At 36.1% G+C, this 21,790-nt stretch overlaps 3 protein-coding genes across 5 annotated transcripts in view; 1 reads left to right on the forward strand and 2 right to left on the reverse strand.

Moving 5' to 3' along the window:
• LOC125239208 (catenin alpha-like) overlaps positions 1–818 on the reverse strand; it is a 32,774-nt gene extending 31,956 nt beyond the window's left edge. Inside the window, exon 1 of the mRNA XM_048146731.1 lies at positions 717–818. The gene's annotated coding sequence lies outside the window, so the exon portion shown is untranslated. The remainder of the gene's footprint in view (positions 1–716) is intronic.
• A 13,193-nt stretch (positions 819–14,011) lies between these two features.
• Positions 14,012–15,615, forward strand: LOC125239448. 3 transcript variants are annotated; one of them, XM_048147035.1, is made up of 3 exons: positions 14,012–14,036; positions 14,123–14,839; positions 14,921–15,615. In XM_048147035.1, the coding sequence occupies exons 1-3, from the start codon at positions 14,015–14,017 to the stop codon at positions 15,472–15,474; spliced, it is 1,293 nt and encodes a 430-aa protein (XP_048002992.1). In that variant the 5' UTR covers positions 14,012–14,014; the 3' UTR covers positions 15,475–15,615. The 3 variants fall into 3 exon arrangements, with proteins under 3 accessions (XP_048002992.1, XP_048002993.1, XP_048002991.1); XM_048147036.1 differs by having other exon boundaries at positions 14,930–15,615; XM_048147034.1 differs by having other exon boundaries at positions 14,123–15,615.
• Positions 15,616–16,195: 580 nt separating this feature from the next.
• LOC125239449 lies at positions 16,196–21,638 on the reverse strand. Its single transcript, XM_048147037.1, has 5 exons — positions 21,558–21,638; positions 20,473–21,136; positions 19,565–19,668; positions 19,017–19,199; positions 16,196–17,538 (listed from the first exon to the last, which is right to left on the reverse strand). Exons 2-5 carry the CDS (start codon positions 21,099–21,101, stop codon positions 16,793–16,795), a joined length of 1,662 nt encoding a protein of 553 aa, XP_048002994.1. The 5' UTR covers positions 21,102–21,136; positions 21,558–21,638; the 3' UTR covers positions 16,196–16,792.
• Positions 21,639–21,790: the final 152 nt, after the last annotated feature.

Genomic DNA, 21,790 nt, shown 5'->3' on the forward strand with positions numbered 1-21,790 from the left:
TCAATCTGTGTAAGAATGTCCTATAATATTTATTTTATTTATTTATTTAATTTTCGTCACAAAATTGACAGTGAGTTAATTTTTATCAACAACTTTCCTAATTGGGGGGTCCCAAATTCTGGAAATGCCCATATATCTGTTACAAGTGATTATTTATTGCTTGAAACTTTTGTACTACTAAACTAAACAATTGCCTGATTGTTCGACGAATATAAACACTAATATATCATTTGATTTGCTAGGGATAGACAGGCGTGACATAATAAGCATTGTAAATCTACCTAACCATATTTACAAATAAAACACTAACATACTTACTACAGTAGTATTTTTGCGAGTGAGAGTTATCAGTTAGTGAATGTCTGAGACTTATGAGTCATACAACACAATCAACAGTTATAAGTACACTAAACACCACGATTTATTTCTGCAATGGATGCAAGTGATGAATTTTCTTAGATAAAAACTAAATTTGCGTATAAAACGAGGTAATTGTTAAACAAATAAACAAAGTACAATACAAAATACCAAATGTATTATACTGCCAATGTTAATATACAATGAATGCAAAGAAATGTTTAACAAAAGTAGACTTGTCACTTTGGTCGAGTGCATTATTGACAACATTCACATCACAGTTATAGCTTATTGCCGGAGTTGTTTCCCGGTATTTATTTGTAGTATGATATTTAAGGATATGATAAATAAGTACTCACTCAAATAATGATGAATAACACTCAAAATCACACACAATTTAATTAAAAATTAAACGATTATCGGGAAGGCGTGTCAAAAAACAGTACAACAGTGTTACTAGCGTGAAAAAATGTAAGCCAAATGTCAAAAATTAAGATCAGCATGCCACATGAAAAAAAGACGCTTGCACTTCATATTTACCATAATATTTTTTTTATATTATAAAAAGAAGATGTATTTTGGATAACAGAACGTAGTGAAAAAATTAAATGTAATTGAATAAAAACAATACTTGGAGCAGCTTGAAGAGCTTGAGTCAAGGCCTTGAGTGCACTTTCTATAATATGGTAAGTTTCCACAGACAGTGGTCAAGTTTTTTGTATGGCTCCCCACAGACAGTCTTAAAAATTCATAATCTTAAAAAAATTTTGTATGCAATTGACACTGACAGATCTGTCAGTGTCTTGTCAGTGTCAGTTTGAACTGTCAGATTGCATACAAGTTTTTTTTAAGATTATGAATTTTTAAGACTGTCTGTGGGGAGCCTATGACTTAATCTTTGCGTTTTGATGCATGTTTATATCAATTTATCATATTTTCAATTTAATTAGTTCCCCGTGTTTTTTTCGTCGACGCAAACAAGCGTGCGGCCCGCCTGATGGTAGCAGTCGCCGTAGCCTATGGACCCTTTTTAGAAATATGTACCCTCCTTTTTTGAAGAACTCCATACTGTAGACATTCGGCAGGGAGCTCATTCGACCGACCACGCGACCGACCCCCCCTTTCCGCTTGTAGGTGTAGTAGAAGTCGACCGTGGGATATGGGGTCAATTGTAGCGTAAGCCGAGTCACGAGAGGCTGGCAATCTGTCACAGCAATATCACAATTTTGTTTTTTTTTTGTTAAGAGCGGCACAGAAACTTTGAGTAGTTTCATTTGCTCTGCCTACCTCGAAAATAAAGGCATGAGCCGCATGAGTATATAGTATATGTATGTATGTAAAAAAAGGGTTATGGTTCGTCGATGATTCAGCCAACGTGTAACGTCAAGGTTTAGGAAAGTACACCCATCTTAAAGGCCGACAATGCACCTCCAAGTCCTCCAACACCGCTGGTGTTTCGGGTGTCCATGGGCGGCAGTCACCGCTTACCATCAGGCAACTTGAAGTAGTAGTAAACACTTTATTGCACAGAACAAATTACAAGTACAGTGAACAATTATAATGGTTATGTACAAAGGCGAGCTTATCCCTTTAAGGGATCTCTTCCAGCTAACCTTAGAATAACTGAGAGAGGAAAGTAGGAAATGGTGTACAAACACAACTAAAATGCATCGGCATATATACAAAGTACCTATCTACATATCTTTACTTATACATATACCTACACATAATATATACATCCCCACTCTAAAAATGAATACAATATCTACGTATAAATACATAAATCTTATATCTTTAAACGAGCAATTCTTGTATATTTATTTATTGATATATATGTTATGGACCAAGTGATTAATAAGGGCATTATGTATAATGCCCGGACATTATGAATAATGCCTAGCTGTATTGGGCAAAGTGATTAATCATTGTCTAGACGCCATTTTTTATCACATTGCCCGGTCATTATGATAATGCTACGTGATCGTTGGGCAAATTGATAATAAGTTTAACAAGTTTGCATGAACGCCATTTTTTATCACATTGCCCGGTCATTATGATACTATAGTGATTACTTTTTCCTGCCACTAACTATTACACTATATGTTATGGACCAAGTGATTAATAAGGGCATTATGAATAATGCCTAGCTGTATTGGGCAAAGTGATTAATCATTGTCTAGACGCCATTTTTTATCACATTGCCCGGTCATTATGATACTGCTACGTAATCGTTGGGCAATTTGTTAATAAGTTTAACAGGTTTTTCTGAACGCCATTTTTTATCACATTGCCGGGGCATTATGATACTGCTACGTGATTGTTGGGCAATTTGATAATAAGTTTAATATGTATACTGGGTGTTTCTTAACAAATAATGAAATGTAAATTGCGCTTTCTTTTTTACCGCCGCCCTTAAATCTCAAGGAAGGTGGTACTCAATTCGTCTGTATTTTTTTTATGTTTGTTTCACGATATCTCCGCCGTTACTGGACCGATTTAGAATTTTTTTTTGATTGAATGTACATGCATACAGATTGGTCTAATTTTTATCAGAACCCAGTTCTGATGATGGATCCTGGAGAAATCGAGGGAACTTCTCAAATCTGAAAGGCATACATATAGTTATTTTTATGTTTTTAAAGGAACAGCATGCATTTACGTACGCATTCTGCAGAGCTAGTTCATCATCTAAGTTTATTAACAATTGCTTTTTGACACCTAAAGTGCTATTTTATCCCTCTTCTAGCGAGAAAGGGACACTTGGTCATACCTACTAAACAAACTAGGTGTTTCACAATCTTTGCCATGCGTGAAAGTACACTTTTATGATAGCGCTTACCAGTAGCTCTGCCTTATGGCTCTCGCCCTCCCCCGACATCATCTATGTCTCACTAAGGCTCGAAGCGAGCTCTAATCTGAGGCATATGTCGGACTTGTCGTTAAACTCTAAATCATTGATTATAAGTCCTATCTTAGCCTTCCTTGACATCGAGAGGTCCTACGGCACTGCAGGCGGCTCGCGACGGTGTCTTTTGTAGTTTGATATGAAATGCATACATTCTCTTGAACAGATCGGCACGAAAGTCTGCTGAAGCTGCGCCAATCCATCTATTAGCTTTGCTACATGTTTTATTATTACTCTGCCCAACAGAGGACGGGCATTATGTATAATTCCCGGGCGAAATTGAGCTATTTGGCGTGTCTTTTGCATATCTCTGGATTGTGGACATTCGTGGACCTTTGGGAGGCATGCGTGGGGCCAAAGCCAACAGCACAGAGGCCTTTTAAGACATTTTAATCTAAAGGCAAGGGATACACGTGGCGGATACCACCCCGAGCGCACAATATGATATGATACCTACAACCGTAGATGGTCCCCGCCAGGTGCAAAGACTATTGCAGTGCAGCACTTTTGTGCTACGATGGGAGCTAAAGTCATGGGTTATTGTTTTATAAGTTGGATGAACTGGATAGAGGGCTATGGGAGGAAACTATCGGGCACCTGACAATAAGTCTCATAATTGTAAAAGACAGGCGGTGACTTGCCAACTCATTGAGTGGGCCCTGCAAAACGGCCGCACACACGGTGCGACAACAGAGCAACACTTAAAGAGTGGCTGAAAGGTTGTCGAGAGGCGAGACTGCGGTAGCCAGATTCCAGTGATCCGTTCAGCAGGCCGCCGACGTTATGACACTTTCCCATTTACGATATTAATTCTCAGACTGTGTAATTTTCTTTGTGTAAATAAAATAAAAAATCTCTATTCTTGGGCAAACTTCAGTTATTTGGTGTGTTAATATTACTTTGCCCAACAGAGTATGGGCACTATGTATAATGCCCGGGGAAAATTCAGCTATTCGGTATGTTATTATCACTTAGCCCAACAGAGGATGGGCATTATCCGGGCAAAACTCAGCTATTCAGTATGGTATTATTACTTTGCCCAACAGAGGATGGGCATTATGTATAATGCCCGGGCAAAATTCAGCTATTCGATATGTTATTATCACTTTGCCCAACAGAGGATGGGCATTATGTATAATGCCCGGGCAAAATTTTGCTATTCGATGTGTTATTATTACTTTGCCCAACAGAGGATGGGCATTATGTATAATGCCCGGGCAATTTAATTATTTGAATAGTTATTATCAAACTGCCCACTCACAATGGGCATTATTCATAATGCCCGGGCATTATGTATAGTGCCCGATTTATCACTTGGTCCATAACATATACATACCGACGATCTCGGAAACCGCTCTAACGATTTCGCAGAAATTTGTTATGTGGCGGTTGTCGGGGGTGAAAAATCGATCTAGCTTAGCCTTAGATCCCGGATAACGCGAATTTTCGAGTTTTCATGCGTTAAGTAGTAAACGTTGTTGCAGAATGTAGTTTGTATACCTATGTATGTCTTATGACTAGCAACATTAATATTCATGGTTTCCATGGTAACGTATGTACAATTTCTTCTTGGACAATATATCATTCGTCTCACACGTATTTCTGATTTTTATTTATTTAAAATACTTTATAGGACCCTAGGACATTGTTTCTTCCTTTAACAAACGTATAATATGTTTGTTAACATAGCTGGGCATTAACTCGTTAATCCGTTAATCGTTAATTAACGAAGTTAACATTTTGGTTAACGGATTAACTTTTAAGTTAACTTTAAAAAATGTTAACGGATTCGTTAACTTCCGTTAAATTTCTTCGAGTCCGATAATCGTTAATCCAGTTCCGCTGTTCCGCACGCGCTGAGTAAAACTTGCTCTGACCGCTACTGTAAAAGCCCGGAGTACGGCGAAACCTAGGATTTTCACGTAAATTCAGAGTCTACAGACAAATTGGTGCCTTTGGATCACTTGTTTGAGACCTGCTAAAGTTTATTAGTCCTACTGCACCCATCACTAACTGCGAAGTAGAATGTAAATCGCGCAACCGACGTATCAAATCAGAGTGCAGAGTTCGGCGGGACGCGCTATCTACCAAGTTAGTCCATGGGCCAGTGAAGAATTCGGTATAATTTGGGGGTACTAAGTTTCCTTTTTACAGCAGTTAGGTAGGCTTATAGGGATGTTAAAAAACCATGATTGCCATCTCAAAATGGTAGCTAAACAAAATGGCCGCCAATCCAAGATGGCGGATATTGAGTTTTAGAAAATCGACCATAACTCCAGATGTATTGGTCCGATTTCATTTTTATTTTTTTTAAACGAAAGCTCTTTTTGTGTACTCAAATACTTGTCATATTCATTGTTTCGGTAAATTCGACCATTAGTTAGTAATTAACGAAAAATGTAAAAAAAATATCTTTTTTTCTAAAACTTTTTGTCAAAAATCATGTTTCTACAAAATACCTTGCACATTCTAATAAATATTTAAATGTAGAAAAATAGTGCCATTAATCACCTTTAATTTGATCTATAAAAGATACAGATTTAATTTAGAAAAACCCATACAGGCTTAAATTTAATTCTGCCTTCGTTGAAATTCACCGTTGCGCATACAGTACTAAAAGCTTCAGGTAGATGTTGTAGAGTACGAATATGCCGTTTTTAGTTTATTTTAACAATTGTACAATTAGAATAATAGTTCTGGGCATGAGAGTATCCATGAATTTGTAGATATTCGATAGTAGGTACTAGGATAAAATTTGTTTAGATATCATATGTGCAACACACCTCGATGATGTAAATTAAGTATTTAAGTATACTAGATATATGACTAACATTTTGTGTCGAAAGTATCAAGATAGAACCATTAACCTTTTGACCGTCACGGACGGACACGGTGGTCACCGGAAATTCTTGTCAAGGACGCCAACGATACGGACGTCAAATGCAATGAAATTGGGACCCCGTAATGCCTAATTCGCAATGCAGTTTTGTTGCGATTGTGTCTGGGAGACTGCATACTCCTTCATCATCTTGCGTTTAAGGGTTAAAATCGTATTCCGGATTGAAAATCGTTTTGCATTCAAGGACTCGATTTGAAAAAAAAACCTACGCACGAGCGGGTTAAAGCAGAGCACCCCCAGAAGTCGGGCAAACTTTGGAAATGTTCTTTAGTACAGCATTAATAGATTTTCCTTACCTATATTTTACCGATTACTAAACAACGAAGACGTGAAATACCGGATGGACAAACTTTGAGACATTTATCACCGCTTAAAGTAGAGTCAAATAATGCTAACATCTATTGTTGGTAATTACCGAAGGGAAAACGTTAGAAGACGTTAATAAGAAACGTTTTAATTACCTACTAACATTAGTTGAATTTTCATAAAAGGTGTACCAAAATGCGAATATTTCTATGCAAACTGACATTGAATCAGAAGAAAATTTAGCAGCCGTATCGACGAATCTCAATTAGTAGAGTAGGACTCCGAGGTTTTGCAATCTGGACAAGTTTTTTTAACAGGAAGGCATTTATAAAAGCCTCAATAGGGATGATGGATGTACAAATGTATGTCTCAATTATCTCCGATATGCGGATTGCGGGTAACATCGGCATCTTCAAAGAAGCACATGGTCCCCAACAGATGCTGGAGGAACTGTATGCCGTCGGTGAGTGTTGGGTTAAAATAGTTAAGTTAAACCAGTTAAACATATATGTACAAATTGAAAGTTATGGCAAGGACAGGCTTATCCCAAGCTACAATTTTCAGGACAAGTTATCCTGTACAACAAATAAAGCTTGGGTTAAGGAATGCCATAAATGACTAACGGAGGTAAGTCATAATAACAAAATTATCCTTCAATGGACCAAAGGACACAGAGGATCTCGAGGTTATGATGCGACCGACGAGCTGGCCAGGCAGGGGTCGACTGCCGATTCTTCCGATGCCCTTCAGCAAGGTACGCTCAATGGGAAACTACACACAGTACACTGGCAAACCCAGATCAAATGCTGCGGTCAAACAAGCCAAGCCTAACATCAATGGAAAACTCACAAAGACGCTCCTTCAACTAGGGAAAGTCCGCCTGAGAATGGTAACCAATGTAAGAACAGGTGGTAGACTATTTAACAAACATATTTTCATAAAAAATGCTATGAACATTCCCCTGTGACGAGGGTGCGTGAAAACAGAGCAGACAGCCTCTCACCTGGTGCTGCAGTTAGCAGTGTGGCTCCATACAGGAAAAAACATCTCGGATCCCCGAGAGACTTCTCCGAGGCTCTCTTACTCAACATTAAAAGTTTAATAGGATTTCTCGAGGAGATGAGCTAGTAGGACTAGCTAAATCCCCTACATCACGCAAAATAGGCACAAAACGTCGAGTTGTGTCGAACTATAACACAATACAGAGACTTGGATCGGCCTTGCTGCCGGCGGAGATCACACAGAGGACTTGGATGTCTTTTGTAGGCTGAAGGACGTATTAAGGGCCAGAATACCAGACACTAAAGACCAACATGTTTGATCAGTGTGTACTTCCCACCGTGACATAAGCTTGCGAGACGTTGGACACTAGCAATGTACGAAATGAAGGTCGTTTAGTAGTCGGATACTTCATAGATATGCCTCATTAATGCATTATAGTGCATATCTCAAGACTAATTGTCATTTGGGGTGTGTTCTTCACCTCGTGTATGCAAGGATTATTTTAACTAAATATAAGTTTTCTCGAACACGGATCAGAGTTTCTGCAGTGAAAAAAATATGACAAGTCGTGGCCCGGACACCAGACGTGGATCGCGATTATTTGAGTAAAATTAGGCGTTAAAAAGGCTCGCATGGGTCCCAATTACATTGGCAAAACTGATGGTCATCGTTGGCGTCCTTAGGAATCATTTCCAGCGACAGCTATATCCGTCCATGGCGGTCAAAAATTTAATGTGTTGAGATAGAATCTCATACTCACTGTGTCTAGTTTATTTATTTTGTATTATCTCGGTTGGTTGGCCCAGCATCAATAAGGAAATTTTATTCAAATAATTAAATATCTAAAACTGTAGTTTACCTATGACATATTATATTATATTATTAAAGCTAATGGATGTCGGATACTATCATGTTCAGTTCTTCTCTTAATTGTAAGTACAATTGCAGAATTATACTAAACAGCGTATTAGCAATCTAAAACTTTGACCTGAAGCTTTTAGTACTGTATGCACAACGGTGAATTTCAACGAAGTCAGAATTAAATTTAAGACTCCACGTGTTTTTTTAAAATTAAATCTGTATCTTTTATACATCAAATTAAAGGTGATTAATGGAACTATTATTCTGCATTTAAATATTTATTAGAATATGCAAGATATTTTGTAGAAACATGATTTTTGACAAAAAGTCTAAGAAAAAAAAGATATTTTTTTATATTTTTCGTTAATTACTAATAATGGTTGAATTTACCGAAACAATGAATATGACAAGTATTTGAGTACACAAAAAGAGCTTTCGTTTAAAAAAAATAAAAATGAAATCGGACCAATACTTCTGGAGTTATGGTCGATTTTCTAAATCTCAATATCCGCCATCTTGGATTGGCGGCCATTTTGTTTAGCTACCATTTTGAGATGGCAATCATGGTTTTTTAACATCTCTATAAGCCTACCTAACTGCTGTAAAAAGGAAACTTAGTACCCCCAAATTATACCGTTTGGCAAAATTGGACCAGCTGGCCCATGGACTAAGTTACCGTGGATCACAACTTCGATTAGACGAAACCTACGCACCATGACTAAGACCGCATGATTGACCCAATAAAACATATAAAACCTAGAATTTACCGAACCAACGTCCATATAAGTCGAAAGAGAACAATATTCATTAACATTTCGCTTTTACCAATTGGCAGCTGGGATTTTTTAAGAGATTTTGGCGAACTTCAGGCTTTTACAGTAGTAAGTGTACTGTAAAGGAGAAATAGTTGGAGCCGTGCCGTAGAGAAAACTTAGACATTCTGTCATGCGTCATCCCCACTAGCTCCCATTTTCACTGCAACCAGCAAATATGTCAAACACCTGCCATTGAAATAAATATAGAGAAATAATTATAGTTTAGTATGAATCATGGTACGCATCCAAACTATAGATAAATTAACATTGATCGCCTAGCTAAGAATAATTCCTTCAACAAACTCCATACATATTCATCCAAATATCCCGTGTATGAATCACTGGCCCAGCCGATCATACAAATGCCCAAGTGTTTCCGTAAGAGTCAAAAGATGGGAATAAATAAACTTTACAGAGTGACATCTTACTCCAGTTTGAACAAGTTAGTTAAGCTCAGGGGGGTTATCATGACGTGCTAAAGCCGTTCAGTTTAGGTTGAGAGAGAGGGACGTAGCTATGTAACTGCTATAGCTGTAGGTAGTCGGTCTGTCCGTACATTAGTTCGAAGACCTCAAAGCTTAGCTCACTGATTAGGTACCTACTAGAAACCTCCAACTCAAAGTGTGAATCGATAAAAAATAAATTTAAAATAAAATTGGTACTTATTCTTAGACTCTTAGGCTTTTTATTAGCCACACCCTTATCATTATTGGATATACTGCACTTTTAATGGCACGGATTGGATATAGTGCAGGCACTTTAACGGCACTATATGTAAGTGCGATAGGGACGGCCAGATGTTCTATCATTTATCGCGCGACTATACTTGCCTGCCTGTTGAGCCGATGATTCCCTCACGTGCTTCCCTGTAAACCAGTGACGTTAAGCAAAACTGCGCCAAATGTAGCTAAAAAGTTTAATTAAAAGTTGTCACTCTGATCTGTTTCTCTACTCCCTCGCTCAAATCGTCGGACGTTTATGAGTATTTAGGGGGACTTATGCCCTAAACTGGTACGAGAGATGACTTGACCACCACAAGATAACGACGTGCATCCAATGAGAACAAGCATATTTCATTCACAACCTGGAGCTGAACTTACAAGAGTTACAAGTACAAATAGGTATTACCATATAGACAATCGGTCAGGCGTACAGATGTAGTGCGAAAAGCTTCTCCTTCGTATTTTTCTGGAAACGTTCGTATATTTTGGTCTGTGAAGACCGGTCTGTTTAAGCTTACTGGGGCTGTTATAACTTAGTAACTTTAATTCTAATTTTTATTAAATTAGGACACTTTGTTCGGTTGTCGTTCGTTTCCTTTCTTTTAGTGAATATTTTAAATATATGATTTTGACTCATGGAGACCATATACATCTCTAAGGAGAATTAGATTAAGTAGATATACATTTTATTTTTAGTTGTGACATTTAGAGTCATTTGCACCTCTAAAGTAATTTTAGACTTTTTTTTTTGTATTTGTACTTTTTATATTAAAATTTAGTGTAGTTCTTGGTTGTAATTCGACATTTAGAGACCTTCTACATCTCTAATTAATTGTATAGAGTTAACTTTAGTTAGAACTTAGAATTAGTATATAATAGTATCAATTGTAATTTCAACTCAATTTTAAATATTTTTTTAAATACCTATGTACATGTGACGTGTAAAAGTGCCCCTGTGGCCTATTTGCTGAATAAATTATTTTGATTTTGATTTTGATTTTTTTGTAAAAGCCTGAATCCTGTGAAACTGGAACTGCAAATACTAAATAGTTGATAACTGATGCAACTAGCAACAGTATAATTATTTTTCTGTAGCGATTAACGGATTATCGATTAACTTTAACTTCCGTTAAATTTGTTGAAATGTATCGCTTTAACGATTAACGAAGTTAACTTTTATAGTAACGGATTAGCGATTATCGAAGTTAACTACCTATATTTGATTAACGGTGCCCAGCTATGTTCGTTAATTTCACCGATCGCGCATCGGCTCCACGTAGCTCAGTCGTAAGAGATCGGTTTCATGTTCGCAGGCAGGCAGGGTTTCGAATTACGGCCACAAAATTTGTGGCCCACAAATTAAGTTTTTTTTTTGTAATTATAAGAGTGTTTTTATCTAAAGACGTGACATAATAAAACAGAACAGAGCGAAGCTCGATCGCCCAGATATTAAGTAAATATATACAATACTTTTCTACTCGATTACTTCCTGTCGCATTATGATAGGCACTAGTTTTAAGAAGACAGTTGGCCGGTAAACCCTACATTTTTTAACTTTGCCTCCCTTTTTAGTTTCAAGATTTGATTGACCGTCTATACCTAATACCTACTATCAAAATGATTCCCGTGAGAATCGCAAAAAGAACACGAGAGCGACAATCCTACTACGAATTCCATAAAAATCGAGTGCGGCCTTTTTTCTGCCAATCTCAATTTCCCTGTGATTTCACTTACTAGGGATTTCACGCCGAATCGGGCAGCCACGCATGGCATCCGGAATTTCATTCACAAAACGCGTATAACACTCGAAAAAAAACCGAATAGAATTCCACTAAACGCCGTTTGTGAACACCGACATCAATACAATAATAAAATACAAGTACAATACAAATAATACTTACGCCTTCATTCAAGTATTCGGAATTTCTAATACAATGCGGTGGCCAAAATTTGAGCTAATACCTTCATGTGATGAAACTTTTTTTAAGCGCCAACGTTTTAAAAAAAGTTTGCGGCGATTGTGAACGCATCCGTTTACGTTGGCGCCAAAATATTGACATAATGTGTCTGACGTTGGAATTCAGTTTCGAATTTCAAGCATCGTTCAAATCGACAATGGCTTTATTGTGTTTTATTTGAATTATTTGTTGTTGTTTTTATATTTTTGGTTTTCGCGGAATCATCAGGAGATAGGGAACCATACAATGTGCAAATCGTCACAGGCTTTTTGCGTCTATTGCAGACGATTTACGCATAAACGGGTTTGGTGACCTTGGAAGCACGCATCTGTCACATTTTTGGCAGAGAAAACTCATGCCGGCCGCCTGAAGAGGTTCCAGTTTCAGTGGTAATACGTCAATACGAATTGAATACATCCTAGTGAAAATCTATACTTACCTAAGCTTACAGAATGTACACGGATTGCTAGTAAAATCTAGTTTTCGTCCACATACAGTAGGTACAGCTATAGTACTTATATAATTATGTAATGTAACATTTTCGAATAGGTATGATCATTTAGTCCACACTCCACAGTGTGCACACACTGGAATCCAAGTAGAAAATAATGTATAAGGTACCTAGTACTAAATTTGTTCTATGCTAAGTATTTGCGAAATGTGATTTTTATGTAGGTACTTAGATTAGATATAATATTGTTTAGAGTCAAAACAATGTCTAAAAATGTTGTAATGTTAATTTTATTAAATAAAATGGAATTATTCGAATTACCGTTATATCCGGATAGTCAAATACCAAGTATAGAATTATCCACGCGGGACTCCGTCTATCTGTAAAGAAAGTCATATATTTAATAAGACAAAATAAAAATGTTTAGTCAATAGTTTATTTGTTATACACACAGTTGGGCATACTCACGGCCCTCACGGGACAATTTCCGGGTTATTTTGGGATTTGGTTGGATTTCTATATTAGGTACTTTTTCGAATAAATAATTTTCAACCCTTAAATCTGTTGAACCAACCTCTTGAACCTGTTGTTCGGTATTGATTGACAAGATTCGAAGCATTTGAATTTAGAACATAATAGAATTTTTGAGTGGATCTTGTTCGTTTTAATGGTTGTCTTAGTCCTAATCTAGGACCAAATTTGTTACGATCATTGTTTAGTTTTATAATTCCTTCTTCGTCTTTATAATGTTTTTGATATACTGTTTCTGCGCCTGTATGTTTGGATGTCGCATGTTTACGTCTACGAGTGATTTTTGCTCCAGATCTAGCACCAAATTTGTTACGTTTATTATTACTTGATTTTGTAGTTTCTTCGTATTTATTATGTATTTCATACGCTGTTTCTGCGTCTGTATGTTTGGATGCCGTATATTTACGTCTACGAGTGATTGTTGCTCCGACTCTAGCAATGAGACCATCATTTTCTTTTTTGTTTTCATCTAAAGTTGTAGTTCCATAATCATCTTTGATATCTTCGTATATTGTATACATCGTTTCTGGCGTGTCTGTTTTCGTCTTGGTTCCGTAATCATCTTTGATATCTTCGTATAATGAGTACATCGTTTCTGGCCTCTCTGTTTGTATCAGTCTCAAAGTCTCTCCTGCATTAATAGCATAGATATCTTCCTGTTTATCATTAGTAATTAAATATTCATTATCTCTTGTGCTGTCTTCAAGATCTCCGTATTGGTACTCCGTTTCTGGCGCGTCTGTCGTAGTTAATAGTTTCGGCAGTGTTGATGTTGATAATGACACCTTTGCTTGCAGCAAATATAATATGATAGTGTATAAGAGTACCATTGTTCATGAACGGATTTAAGTTGTGGAATTTTGAAACACCTCAAAATGGTTTGCTCTTACCTATCCATGCATCTCACTCTTGCTGACGTATTAGTGAGAGAGAGATGTATAGACAGTAAATTATACGCTGATGTTAGCGTATATGTCAGTACCAAAATCTACTGAAGTCTGGTCTGAAACAGTCACTGTCAGCATTAGCTAAGTTTGGTGAAATATAGCTTCAAATAAGACCAATTGCAGATCAATTGTACCCATAAATTTAACGTCTCTATTTTGTAGTAAACCAAATATTAGATTGAACAAATTGTATTCGATTTATTTTATTGAAAATAAACTTCAAGTGTATTTTGTTTAGTAATATGAATGTAATCGTGTGTATGGTGTTGCTCAGTGTTTCTAGTAAGTAAAATTTTATTTACTTGAATTTAAAAATTATTGTATTTTGAATACTTATAAATTTATACGTGTTATTATTATACTTCTAGTGAACACATCAAAAGGGATCCATCGTATACCAGTAAATGCTCGTTTCCGTGGACGCTCGGGTGAGAGTGATAACTCAGAAGAGGTGAGAATGGAGGTAGAAGATGATAATCCTCAAATAGAAATCACACTAAGTCCATTAGAAATAAACGATACAAATGATGACGTCAGCTTGAGTACGGAAATCAAGGCAGAATTAAAATTTACTGATTTTGTTTTAGAAGCTGCCAAAGTATTAAAAACATATAAGAACAACGTTCTAGAGCAAGCATTTGCGATACTAGATGATGAAGTGTGGAAAGATGTGTATAAAGGCTGTAAGCCTAACGAGTTAGGTGATATTAGAAAGTATGCATCTGACAAATTGGGACAACTCAAAGATGCACCTGCTGAAACGCTTCGTCAGCATCTAGATGATATAATAAATGTGATCAGAAACGAAGAGTATGGAGAGATAAAGGATTTGGTTGAATACATGAATTCGTTGTATGTTGGAGAAACTGACAAATTCATTGAAGCTTTACTAGCTCTGGTTCATATAAGGATATCGGATGACGTAGATTTAGCAGACATTATAAAGGGCGCATTAAAGTACTTTTTGTTTGATCATTATTGCAATCTCGACGATACCGTCAGACATGAATTGATGAAAATGATTAAACATTACTGGAGACAATTTATCTCTCAGTTAGTAAATAACGATATTCGCTCTCATAAAGGTACAGTTCCATACGTAACGCCGTTTATTTATGAAAAAGAGAATGAGAGAGAACTTTACAAAAAAAGACGATTTAATAAAGTTTTTTCAGGTCGATCACTGGCACTACGAATTGGTCAAAAAGGAGAGCAAAATGAGGAGAATCCACGCCATGGTGAAAATGGAATTAACATGAGGGCCGGTTCAGGAGAGATAGCTGAGGAAAGATTCGCGTCAATTGAGTGGAATGGCAATGATGATACCACGCGAGACAAAATCGCCGCTCTAAAGACGAATGATGAAATAAGTCGTTTCCTAACTTCTTTCAGCCAATCTGAGAGAAAACCTAAATTTCGAGGTGGCCAAAGTACTATAGCGGATAAAATAAATGGTCAGTCTAATTCTAATCAACATAATAACACCATAGAGAGATTAATAAACATTGGTAACCTTGCCAAAGAAATCAATGATATGATGCGGCCAGATAACAAAAATCTGCGGCATGGTCCGATGTTTATGAACTTGGACACTTTATTTGGTATGGACTTTCTCGGTTATACGGAGGGCGGCGAACCTACTACCACGGAAGTGACGAAAAAGGCAAAAGCAGATGACAAAAGTGTAATTATAACAATGAACGCTAAATACGGAGAATAAAATTGTTACTTAGTGAATTAGTTTTTAGGGTTCCGTACCAAAAAGGTACAACAGGAACCCTTATGGTGCGACTCTGTCCGTCTGTCTGTCCGTCTGTCACATTCCTAAATATCTCGAGAACTACTAATGCTATCAACTTGAAATTTGGAACAGTTGTGAACATTGTAAACCTCTACAAATAGAAAGTATAATTTTTTTAAATATATTAATTTTAATTGTAGAAAATGGCCAAAATGAAAGGGGGGCAAACTGTAAATTTCAAGTTACTAGGTCAAGTGGGGTATCGTTGGAAAGAGCTCAAATTGAACGTAAATAAGCTATTTTTTATATTTTTTTTGTTCTGAAAAAAAAATGAATTTTGAAGCAAAATGTAAAAAAAAATACCGAAAAATTATGAAAATTTTAGTAAACATTGTTTTTATGCTAAATATTACAGGAAAAATATAATCGTGTTTGTATTTTGAATACTTTTTTTTTTATTCACAAAAAACTTTTCAGATTTTTACTTTCAATTTACCCACCCTTGCGGATGCACATCGTACTTCAAATTAATACGAGATGTTACGTAAACCATCTTCTGTCCAATAAAGTAAAAACTGTTTAAATCGGTTAACATTATAAAGAATTATCCCTGAAAAACCAGGTCGCGCAAATTAGTTAGCAAATTGACCGGGAGATGGTGCTATACACAATAATACTCACTAGTGCCTATACTTTTGTCTTCTAGTCAAGTCATTAGAGTTATATGAAAATATGAGATTATTTTTACTAGGTAGTTTGAAAGAAAGTTTGTACGGAACCCTCGGTGGGCGAGTCCGACTCGCACTTGGCCGGTTTTTGTACATTACTATTTGTGTTGATTCGGGATAATTTAGAATAAAAAATATGCCTAGTAGTTTTGGTAGTTTATTTTTCCAGTGGATTGTAATGTAATACTAATAAATTCAACGACGTATGCCTACTGTAAACACACATAAGTGAGACATGGCTACAAGTTGATAAACTGACATTGTATTCTTTAAGTTCTTATATAAGATGTTTGATTCAATAAATAAGAAATAAGATGAATGTCTCAAGAGAAATCCCAAGTTTAAAGGTACCATTAGATTTGTTAATGAAACTTTAAACTATAATGAATAATTCCATTTAATATTTGTCTATGTGAACTAAAACTAACACGTTCCATGGGAACGAGTTGATAACATGCACGGCCATGATACAACTCTGCTACACGCTATATAATTAGTTTCCATAGTTTTACTTTCATGAGTGACTGACTCCGTAATATAACTGAAGACAATACATACTAAGAAACATTTTATTTGTTCAATAATTTATTTAACACTATAGAAATATTTCTATCTACTTCTCTCTCTAATTCTATGTCACTATCTTCCGCGCGCTTATCAACTTTGAGCTTTGTCGTGACCTTGTATTTCAATGTTCTAGATGTATTGTGGTTTACGTTACCCATACTTTTAAAAATATCATATATTTTAGATTCTAGTACCGTTTCAATATCACTAGATTCAGTCGTTTTTACATCATCATTAGATGTAGTATATGTGAATGTACTTGATGGAATACTTTTGTCAGAATTTCGTTGACCATATTGTTTTTCATTCATAGACCTGTTACTCGGTGTTTCTCTACTGCTAAATATGTATGTTTTCTTAAGATACGCAGATTTTATTGTTCTATTATTTCTAAACTCGTATTCCGTACGTTCTTTTATTTCCTTACTGCTCTCACTTGCCTCGCTAGAACTTGTGAATTCGGAACTTTCACTTAAATCACTACTGATGCCAGATAAATCTGTACTTTCATCGTCTTTACTTTCTTTACTTAGCATATGTTCATCTGTGTCAATGCTAGACTCGTGTTTGACATTTTTTGGTTCCTTTAAGTATTTACGATTGTATGCTAAATACTTTGGGGTTTGTAACAAGTCTGCAGGCGTTGCTAGTTTTACTAGAGCATTTGTAATCATATTTATCAGAACCTTGCCTCTTGAGGTTCCTACTACTCTCATCAGCGGTTTCAGGAACACGAAATCTACAAATCCTAAAAACATAAAATATTAATAAATGATTTATCTGGAAGGTTAATTGTTTCTTTGATGTTACTTAAGATTATATTAAAATTATGTGAGAGTGAGATAAATATAGCTCTTTCTCGTTCCCACTTATAGGATAGTAATTGGATGACCTTGATGCGGTACTGTCCTCGTAAGGTTATGTGTTAGCCCTATTACAAGAACACATATTAGAATTTGGAATGATACTTTTTGAACATACATCACAAATTAAAATATTATTATTATTTACATCTGAATTAGGTAGTATATTATATTTAATGCATACGACAGCTATTTAAAAAAAAAATCCTACTTTACGTTTTTTTTTAAATTAATATTTAAAACCACCACCCAACTACTTATGGTCACCAAGTTTAAAAAGTAATCAAATATCAAAACAAAATTAATTTTGGATTGGAACCGCGATATATTTTTTTTAATCACACCATTATTTTTCAGTGAAAAATAAAGATACCCAAATATTAAAGATAGTAATGCTGGACCATGGAAAACATCGTGAGGATTGGACTAATTCCAATAAGGTCTAGTTTACCCTTTGGGTTGGAAGGTCAGATGGCAGTCGCTTTCGTAAAAACTAGTGCCTACGCCAAATCTTGGGATTAGTTGTCAAAGCGGACCCCAGGCTCCCATGAGCCGTGGAGTTGCCGGGATAACGCAAGGAGGATGAGTGTTGGATTGCCCGGGGCGATTAGATTCAGTACAAGGAGCAATTTTGAGACCAGCGGGCCGATTTTTGAATCTCACGCGTTTTAATTCAGAAAATTGTCACTGCAAATAATAAGCAAGTTACCGTTTTCAACCGGTATTTTAGTGACAAAATCCCGCATGCGAGATTCAAAAATCGCCCTCCAGGCTTTTTAAAATTTCACAGTCGTGTCTATCAAAGTCGCTGCCATTATCATTATCCGAGTCTATGATAATTGATAACTGTATTAGTTTTCCACTACTAAGATCAATGGGACCCGTAGCGACATCTACCGTAAGAGTGTTAAACTTCTTAAACGGCAACCGGAGTTCAAAATCATATTGGAAATTCGCCAGTTACGATGCGCTAACCATGCTAAATTTATTCTAAGCCTAATAGTGGCATCGATTGCAGACGTTTCTGCTAACCAGAAGTTAAAAATTTAGCATGGTTAGCGCATCGTAACTGGCGAATTTCCAATATGACTTTGAACTCCGGTTGCCGTTTAAGAAGTTTAACACTCTTACGGTAGATGTCGCTACGGGTCCCATTGACCTTAGTAGTGGAAAATTTCGCTGGCTTGGTTGAAGTCTTGGTGGCTCAGTTGGCAGAGCGCTGGAGTATCGATCCAGAGGCCGTGAGTTCAAGTCTCACCCTAGGCAGAAATTTTCCACTTTTAAATTTATTCTAAGCCTAGTGGCATCGATTGCAGACGTTTCTGCTAATCAGAAGTTAAAAACTGTATTAGTTGTTTCATACCTTGAGCAATTTTATTTTTGTTTTTAGTATTAGGATACAGATAGGTCTCCCTTAAGACCACCTGCATAGCTTCTTCTTCTGCCTCAATGTATGTATCATCCATGTAGTCCAAAATATGGTTCACTTCTTTGGGAAGAGCCTTGTTTCTGTCGGCCAGCTTTTTATGAAGTTTATCAAAAAAATCTACAAGACAAACCAACGTTTTAGATTACGTGATACATTTATTTTGATCTATGTTTAGAGTAATGGCACTTCTGTGTCGCGTAACACCACCGAAACGCAGCAGAAATGTAGTCTGGCTCCGTCGTACCATTACGTAAGAGCAATAGAGATATTTTATTATCGAGAGCGTTTCGTGAGCGTTTTTGCATTCGGCTAGGCACACAGGATTGTAATTTAAATAAAAGAAGTGGATACAGAATCGTAATAACTTGAAAATTACAATCCGTAGTCTTTGCCGACCGCACCGGGAAACATAACACTGACTATAAACATGAACCTTAAAACCTAATTTGTTAAACAAGATGATAGAAACAGATAATACTCGCCATGCATCGCGTCTGAGGGGTAATCCTCTAATATTAAAAGCCTTGTTGCGATGTACGCACTGATTTTGACACCCAATGCATTTAGCTTACCGGTGTTAAGCAAGCTGGAACATTTGAAACGAAATTAACTGTCAAATGAAATTAGCAAATTAAAAAAGAATTGCAAAATTATTAAACCAAGCTCTATTTAAAATCAGTCCTAGCTAACCTTGTAACCTGGCAAGATAGTGTATAATACGATTTAACTAGAACGAGGTGATGTGTTCGTAAACATAAACACAATAGCTAGATAATAGCTACAAAAGTACAACAAAATTAAAAAAAAAAAAGAATAGATGAGATCGGCCGTTACGTGAAAGTTTCACCGTGTACGATTAGCAAATGACAAAAATGTGGAAAATAGAGAAAACAGAAGGAGCTTAATAAGATCATGAGCCTTCTTATGTGTAATCCACTTTGATAAATTACTGTAAGTACATGGAATAATTCCTTCTCATAACAGTTTGATGTTGTAAAATCTGTGCAGAGTTGAAAAGTAAATACTAAATATAAGTAAGTACGCAGGAACGGAAAAGTAAAGTTTGAAAATCTTTAGTTTTGTTACCTGAATCTGAGCCTGAACCTAAATTTAGATGTTTGATCACTTTGATCATATAACCACACGATCAAAGAGCTCATTGTCTTTGGCCTTAATAGATATTAGCTATAGACAAATTGTAGACAAACCCCTATTCATAAACGTTCACTAAAGTTATCAAGCCGATAAAGTTCGTTTGTCCCTTTCTATCACACCAATGCGTCGGAAAGGGACAAACGAACTATATCTATAGCTTAAAACTTTGGGATAAGTCTGTACTTAGTTTGTAATAAGTATGTTCGTAATGCCACGAGTTTAATGGAATACGTACATGTGTACATATTCTCTGAATTGATCCTTCAGCAATGGCAAATCGTCATCCCTTTTAGTTGACAAAACGATTAATAATTTCCGTAAAAACACGGAAAATGGCTCCGATGTAGGCTCTTCAAGCCCTCTCATAACTGGATCCATTTCTTCACGATATCCTCTCGTTGCTAAAACTGTAGTGGTTTCAGCTTTAGTGATTTCAACTTCTGTTGTTTCATCTTCCTTTCCTTTCCTTACTGATTTTTCTAACGCAACAGTTCGGTATGGTGGTGTGGTAGGTTCAAGACGTGTAGAGTAAACATCTTTATCACTTGGAGGTTCATTTTCAGTTACTGTTGTTTGCGTCTTCTCAGTTTCTGTTACAGAAACTTGAGTTACTGTCACTTTCTCTGTAGATTTATGTTCTGTAGTACTTGATACTTCTTTATTAGGTAACCATGATGGAAAGATGTCTGGTTTCTTGACAACTGATACTCCAGGAATAAAGATCGGCCCATGATTCCAATAGTCTGGCACATGGTCGGTTACATAGGTTGTTTTCCAGTACTTTTCTATGTTATCCGGTTTTGTCAGTGCAGTGCTCTTGGTTATCAATTGTAACAACAATGATGTGCAGGTTAGAGTCAACATTACTTGAGGTTTAGGATGTGTTCATGTCTATTAACCTGAAATTAAAAAGCATAGGTACGTAGTTGTCAGTGGACGGTTACAATATTCTAAATAAGCGGGTGCTTTCAATAGGGTTTCAACAAACACATTTCAGAAAAAAGTATCTTCTGTACAAAGTAAGGCGAAAATATTTGATAAAATTAAATGAGCGAGCTAAGTACTGACACAATGCAAGGCTCGTTTTAAATAGTTTTTCGGTCTTTCTACTTCTCGAATCTGTGCAAGAAAGACGAACAAATTTAGCTTACTATGTTTATCACTGAGCAATAAATTTGTCTCAAGTGGTTTTTTTAACACCTCAACATCTTTATTCATTCGGCTAATTTTATCAAACTCACACAAATAGCCAATTATTATTTTGATATACAACAATATGTCATTCAATGCAATGATCATTATCTAAGTTATTTACATTACCTGATTTTTTTTACCATTTTAAACGTTTAGATTCTTCATTACTTCCAACATGTTTCGTAGCTTCGCATCACTTAAAACTTTATCGACGTCTTTAAAATTTACAACCTGTGCTAAAATATAAAACTGAATTTGTTTCAGATTACGGTGTGAGGGAATATTTTCCATCACATTTTTAATATCCTTATCAAAACTAGTTACGTAAATGTATGTGAAATAAATAATAAAGTTCGATG

This window comes from Leguminivora glycinivorella, chromosome 25 (genome assembly GCF_023078275.1).
Source record: "Leguminivora glycinivorella isolate SPB_JAAS2020 chromosome 25, LegGlyc_1.1, whole genome shotgun sequence".
Taxonomy (NCBI): domain Eukaryota; kingdom Metazoa; phylum Arthropoda; class Insecta; order Lepidoptera; family Tortricidae; genus Leguminivora; species Leguminivora glycinivorella.

Coding starts and splice junctions, on each gene's coding strand:
- LOC125239448 (XM_048147034.1), top strand. CDS start 14,015: ATGGTGTTGCTCAGTGTTTCTA. Junction 14,037..14,122: donor GGTGTTGCTCAGTGTTTCTA/GTAAGTAAAATT, acceptor TTATACTTCTAG/TGAACACATCAAAAGGGATC.
- LOC125239449 (XM_048147037.1), bottom strand. CDS start 21,101: ATGTTGACTCTAACCTGCACATCATTGTTGTTACAATTGATAACCAAG. Junction 19,669..20,472: donor TTCAGAGAATATGTACACAT/GTACGTATTCCA, acceptor CAAATGTTCCAG/CTTGCTTAACACCGGTAAGC. Junction 19,200..19,564: donor CCCCTCAGACGCGATGCATG/GCGAGTATTATC, acceptor TTTGTCTTGTAG/ATTTTTTTGATAAACTTCAT.